The sequence below is a fragment of the Orycteropus afer genome, unplaced genomic scaffold (assembly GCF_000298275.1).
Source record: "Orycteropus afer afer isolate SDZICR_OR568_19922 unplaced genomic scaffold, OryAfe1.0 scaffold00217, whole genome shotgun sequence".
NCBI classification, from domain to species: Eukaryota; Metazoa; Chordata; class Mammalia; order Tubulidentata; family Orycteropodidae; genus Orycteropus; species Orycteropus afer.
In genome coordinates, this window is record NW_006921804.1 from 1,561,549 (window position 1) to 1,568,527 (window position 6,979).

General features: G+C 43.5%; 1 protein-coding gene across 1 annotated transcript in view; it reads left to right on the top strand.

Annotated features, from left to right (window-relative positions):
• Nucleotides 1-5,610: 5,610 nt before the first annotated feature.
• CCT3 (chaperonin containing TCP1 subunit 3) overlaps nt 5,611-6,979 on the top strand; it is a 31,391-nt gene continuing 30,022 nt past the window's right edge. The window contains exon 1 of the mRNA XM_007948606.1: nt 5,611-5,641. Within this exon, the coding sequence (XP_007946797.1) occupies nt 5,611-5,641 (31 nt within the window). The remainder of the gene's footprint in view (nt 5,642-6,979) is intronic.

The window sequence follows — 6,979 nt, forward strand, 5'->3', positions numbered from 1 at the left end:
GAGACATTTCCATTTTGTCCTGAATGGAATGCAAAGTCATAGTAACCTGTTCTGGTTACCTAGTGCCACTCTGACAAGAATATACCACAAATGGGATGGCTTTAACAAACAAGAGTTCATTCTTACAATTTCAAGGCTTTAAGTCCAAGTTCAAAGTGCCAGGCTCTAGGGGCCGGGTGAAAGCCCCTCAACCTTTGGGTCCAGCTCTGCCTCCTGCTCCCGGCCCACTGGAGCTAGAGGAATTTCTTCACTCAGACAGCTGCTGGCTGCTGAGGCTGAGAAGCTCCAAGGTTGACAAGTAAAAAGGCACAGTCCTGATTCTACCAAACCACACAGCAGGCTATTAACTTAAGTCCATTTTAAGTCCCAAGGTCAGCAGAGCATAGCAAGCTGCTGAGCAACGACACAGCTACATGCAGGGTCCAAGCGTACATAGTCTAGAGACCATTCCCAAGGTTTCTCCTTAAATACAGGAAGCAGACCACATCCCAAAGGCAGCTACTCAGCTGCTGTGGTGGATCCCACCATGCAGTTGATTGCTAGCTCATCATGGGGAATAACTACCACCAGCTGTCCAGCCACTCAACCAGGCCCAGCCAAGTTGACACACAAACATAACCGCCATATAACCCCACTGGGTTTCCAAGGCTGTAAACCTTTATGGAAGCAGAATGCCTCACCTTTCTTCTGTGGAGTGGCTGGTGAGTTCAAATCACCAACCTTTTGGTTAGCAGTCAAATGCCTTAACCATTACACCAACAGAACTCCTTTTATTCCACTTAAGGAAGTCTAGATTAGAGTTCTGTCACTTACAGCAATGTATTAATTAACGTAAGTTGCATTTTTGACATATGAAATCTGATGTGAGAGAAGGAAATCCAAATAGGGTGCCTAGGAAAACAGCCAGTGAGATGGCACTGCATTCAGGTGGATGATCAAATTGCCAAGTCAGCCACAAAGAGGAAACGGAGGAGAAGCTGCAAAAATAAATTAGCCCCACATGTGAGTTAAATATTTACCTCAAGTAGACACACGCCCTGGAGAGAACAATCATGGGAGAAGGAAGGGCTGCTTATGCACAGGGAGATAGCTCAGGGTGCAGAAGAGGATGAAGGGATGGACACTGGGAGGAGGTAACTATGGGGAGGAAGTGGGAGGGGAGCTGCTGCATTGTAAATTTTGGTCAATGACATGAGACAAAGTATATGTGAACTGCTGTATGAAAAGTGAATTTACTCTGTAAATCTTCACCCAAATCCTAATAAATAAATAAATAAATGAGCCCCAAAGGTCCATACAACACAAAGAATGAACCCTGATGTAAACTATGGACTTTCGCTAATAATAATTTATCAGTATTGGTTCATTAATTATAACAAATGTACCACAGGAGTGAAAGACGTTAATAATAGGGGAAACTGTGTGTGTGGGGGGGAGTGGGATATGGGAACTCTGTACTTTCTGCTCCATTTCTCTAAAAACCATAATCCACTCTGAAACATAAAGTCTTAAAAAATAAAAATAAATGAACACTCCAAAGTAAAGAATAGAGAAAACAAAACTGGGTGTTTGGAGGACTCCTTCTCAAGAATTTGAGAGATGAAAGAAAGTGACAAAGTAGAGAGGAACACAGACTCAAAAGGCAGAACAGCCGGGACCATGAAAGAAAGTGATTGGGGCATTATCTTGGTTCTCTACTGCTGCTCTGGGATCTGAAGAATGAAGGTAAGAAATACCACAAGTGGATGGCTTTAACAAATAGGGATTTATTCTCTTATAGTTTAGGAGGCTAGAAGTCTCAGTTCAAAGTGGGTGAAGGTCCCTGTCCTTGAGCTTCAGTTTTGCTTCCTGTTCCAGGCCCACTAGAGTTGGAGGCTTTTTCTGACTTACACGTGTGAGTCAGAAAAAGCTGCTGAGGGTGATGAACCCGAGGTTGGCAAGTAGGGTGGCACAATCCCAAGATCAACAGGCACATGACAAGTCACTGGTTCAAGTCCAGGAACTATCCCAAAATTGGCAGGCAACACAGCAGGTCACTGAGATGAAGACTTGGCCAAATTCAGAGTTCAGATGTGCCAAAAGCTAGAGACCTTTCTCAAAGCTTCTCCTTATATACTGGAAGCAGGCCACACCCTAAATGCAACTACTTAGCTGCTCACAGCAGATTCCACCATCAAGGTGATTACAATCTCATCACGGGGAAAAATTACTTCTAGCTGCCCAGGCATTGAAAACCACAGGCCCAGCAAGTTGATACACAACCTTAACTACCACAGGCATTACTCACTGGCACAACAAAATTAAGAAAAAAGACAGAAAAAGTGAATTCATTTATACATAGAGAAAAGAGATAGTTAAGTGCCTACATGTGACAGCCATTAAGCATACCACACTAAGCTAAATAGACGTGGTCACTACTTTTATGGAACTAATAGTCTTTCAGTGTAGACAATCATTAAGTGATCAACCATGCACATTACTATACCCTGAAAAGTGCTATAAGAGCACCTAACCTGGTCTGTAGCGCTAAGTAATTAGTCTTGAGGAAGTACTATCTCAGCTGGGATCTGAAGACTGAAGGTAAGATAGTGCTCTTCATGAAAAACAAGCCTAGGGAAAAAGTGTGATGAGTAAGTTTTGTGCAGGAAGATGTCTTATTTTTGTACTTTACTCAGGACAGGAGCTCCAGTGGCACAGTGGTGAAAGCATTTAGCTGCTAACCAAAAGGTTGGAGGTTTGATCCTGCCCACCACTCTGTGGGGGAAAGAGGAGGCAGTCTGCTTCTGTAAAGATTTACAGCCTTGGAAACCCTATGGGGCAGTTGTTCTCTGTCCTATAGGGTCGCCATGAGTTGGAATCTACACAATGGCAGTGGTTTTTGGTTACTCAGGATGCAAAAGAAGGAATGGCCTAGTAAGAGGAGGAAGTATTCATACATGGATGTCAGGCTAACATGCTTTCTGTCCAGGTCATTGAGCCTATGAAAATGGAAATCTGCTATGGTCGCTGTCAGTTACTCTAGGTGAGGGAGAACCTGTTTTTTTTTTTTTTTTCTTTCATTTGTGCATTTTCCACGTCCTACAGTAGGTTCTTCATCTTCTCTTCCATCCTGCCCCAGAGTCATCAATCATTTGATGGTTCATGCAGTCTGGTAAGGAAATCAAAGCTGAAATTCAGGTCTCAAAATTCTTCTCACCTTTTGAAAATTTGTTAATTTGCTAATTTTCATGCAAATGAACTTCTAAATAATTTGAGCCCTTCCTGTGAATCTGAGAGTGCATTTTCTATTGGGTTGTAAGGTTTAAAGAAAACTTTACACATAACCTATATTTAACAATTGTTATTTCTGACTAGACAGTATAGAACAGCAAATTTGGTTGGGGAGCAGCAAAAGGAGGCAGGGCAGAGAAAATAAGAAGATGCTTTACATACATTATCTTATATATTCTTCACATTAATCCTGGGAGATAGGTAGTATTATTCCCGTGTTATTTGAGGAATCATGAATAGGTTAAGAAATTTGCTTAAGATTCCATAATTAGTATGTGGCAATGTGGTGTCTATAGATCCTAAAGTCATAATTTTACCACCGCATTACACACTCTGTGAAAAGAGTGAATTAGTTTATGTCCAAGGTTTGGCATAGTAGGCCTCCCCGATAAAGTAGTCTACTCTACCTATAGTTAAGTGGACAGGCTCTGGAGTCTGCCTTAGGCCTTTCTCTGGTCCTGAGAGGACCGTCCCACTCAAACTGAGTATCTGTTCACTCTAGTCCATACTATGTCTTCTGGGATCCCTGTACACAAAAGTCTTGTTCTAAGAATTAAGAGGAGATACAAAGGAAGAATAATAAATTCTTTCCACAAATAATTGTTGAGAATCTACTTAAGACAGACCTAGTTCTAAGCACTGGGAATGTTCCCATTTAGTAGGAAATGTAGAATACACACAAATACTTTCCATTTAACTAACGGGAAAAAATGAACATACAACTAAAATAATTTTTTCTGACACACACCTTTTTCACCTTTTTCTTTAGGAGGCTGACTAGTGTGCTGCGCCATCTGAATACCAACAGGTGTGGTGCCTGGGAAAGAATCATAGCATCACATGACCAACAACTCACACTATTATTGTTACTACTGACAATTTTATAAACTCTCTTCAACAGGCCTGACTGTTCCAATTTTCATGGCCAAACTTAAGTGACTTGTTATTCGTATTTGTTAAGTGCCATCAAGCCGATTTTAACTCACAGAGACCCCATGAGTTACAGAGTAGAACTGCTCCACAGGGTTTTCTTGGCCATAATCTTTACAGTAACTGATCACCAGCTCTTTCTCCCGCCAAGATGCTGGATGGGTTTGAACAATTACTGCTCTTGAGTTGTTCTTGTTCTCACAGTCCCTTCACTAGTTTGGTAAACAGTTGTTTCTATTATTATTGCTTCCTCTATGGAATTGACTTGATGGAAATGGGTTTGGTTTTTCTGGTTTTTTATTCTGGAGGAAATAGTAATTTCACTAAACCCAAACATTAAGAATGGACCACAACATCTTCACAAAAGGCAGCCTCAATTACTCTCTGCCTCAACAGGGTGTTCTCTCCATGCTTAATTTTTGCAGCATCAATCCTTTCTCTAGCCCGTGGGAAATTAAAAAACTCCGGCTCCCGTCATCTCTAACGGTCCGGCAGAGCGAATGAGGACTGGAGGGAAGGGAAGGGAAATGGACGTGGAGGAAAAAAAAAAAAAAACCACCTCAAAGCACGAGAGGGAATCTTGAAAAGATGTTTTAAGTAACGGGGAAAACGCAAGCCATCACCTTCCGGTACCACTCACAGCCTCAGTAGAACATTTACCTAAAAAAGGGAAACCACCACACAAAGCAACGAGTCCAGAAGCGACGAACCACAACTCCCAGCGTGCCCTGAAGAAAGGAACGTTACTGCCCAGTCCTACAGGATTACTACTCCCATCTCACCCGCTTCAAACCGGTTTACGGGACTACCACTCCCATCTCACCCGCTTCAAACCGGCCAGGTCTTTCCTCAATGGCCGGCTGAAGTCCCGCCCTTCTCTTCCTCTCTCCTGTTAAAGCCAGAACAAAAGAAAAGAAACTGGAATGTCTTCCTTGACCTTCACGGTCCCAAAAGAGCCGAAGTACAAATCACAGCTTCATGACCTCACCTGCAGTTTTAATTCCAAACTTCAAACCCCCACACCCTCCCCAGTAGTTGCTGCTCATGCGCAGTGGGATACCAACCAACGGTCGGAGCCTTGGCGCTTGCGCTGAACATCTCACCGCACGCGGCCTGGCGCGGCCGTCCTAGTGCGCAAGCGCCTGTGCCCTCCCATTTCCATCATCGCGCTCTCTCTACCTAGCTTGCCTTGCCGGTCTTGCGTAGGGGGCGGGACTAAGAATGCCAATTGGTCTGTTTTCGTGCTAGTCAAGGAAGTGGGCGCGGTGATTGGAGGCGGCCCAGAGGGTAGTGTGTTTCGCTGTAAGCCTTGAGGAGGTAGCGTTTTCTGGGCTTCTCCCTGGTTTTCTCTCTCCAGAAGGTTCTGCCAGTTCCTCCAGCTCAGGGTACCCGGTTCTGCATCACGCCGCCATGATGGGCCATCGTCCGGTGCTCGTGCTCAGTGAGTTCTGGGAAAGCTGGGGAAGGGTTCCCTTTTCGCCCTTATCCCTCCACACTTTTCAGTGTTGCCCAATCAGCCCCATCCCGCCCTGGCCCGGCAACTGAGTCTCCTAGCCATCGACCTCCTTTAGGAAGCCTTTTCCTTCGCTTTTTTCTCTTCCCTTTATTCATATCACGCTTTTTACAAACGCAACTGATACTTTGCCTCTCCGAGCCCCTTTCTGTGGACTTAGTAGGCTCCTTCTCACTCCTTGCGCGGCTGCTCCCCACCCCTCCGTTCATACTCGCTTCCGTAACCCCCTTTTCTGTGTGTTATAGCTGAATGAATAATGGTTTTTTTTATTAAGCCCATCCCTTATTGGCGGCGTGGCTTTGGGCAAATTGTTAAGTGTTTCCATTGATATTAATGAGGTTAGTATCTCTTCATAGAATTGTAAGGATTAAATAAGTGGATAAACTGTTCGAAAGAGAGTCTGGCAAATAGTGGGTAGTATCCTTGGTTACTTTCAATTACTTATTTTCAATTACAGGTCCTCTTGAATTTCCATTCCTGAAGTGCCCCTGCTTTCCTCTCAGGTCTTCACGTGTAATCATTCCCCCAGTGACCCCTGCATTGTGTAATCTGTCCACTAACGAACTTGAGTTTTCCCAGAATTACAGGACTGGTTCTCTTTACTCTTTGGGAATACTCCTGATTTCTTTCTGACCATTGAGCACTACCTTCCTTGTCTACCCCTGGTATGTTTCCATTCTCTGTACCCTATATGCACCCTATTAATACCCCATCTGCAGGACCGGTTAAAATGCCTCACTAGCCATTTTCTAACCCTTTCCATCTTCTGTATACAGAATGTTGTTCAGAGTTCTCATAAGTTTTTCTCCATATCTGGGAAGTAACTATTTTCAGAATTTTTTTCTTTCTCTTTTTAAAAAAAAAAAAAAATTTCTTTTGATGGATTGTAGACCATGCAGGTTTTTAAGAGTTACCAATGCCTGATATAGTAATGTAAATTCTGAGGATTGGGAGGTTTAGATTTGATGAGACTAGATTGAAGGAAAGACAGATTTAAATGATAGGGAAAACTATAATTTGGAACAGGGAAAGAAATAGCATTATGTTGGGTTAGTTATAACCATTGCCTTGCCTTAATCACCATTAAGAAGGCCCTGAGGGAGAAGGAAGGGCTGCTTATGCACAGGGAAATAGCTCAGGGTGCAGAAGAGGATGAAGGGATGGACACTGGGAGGAGGTAACTGTGGGGAGGAAGTGGGCGGGGAGCTGCTGCATTGTAAATTTTGGTCAATGACATGAGACAAAGTATATGTGAACTGCTGTATG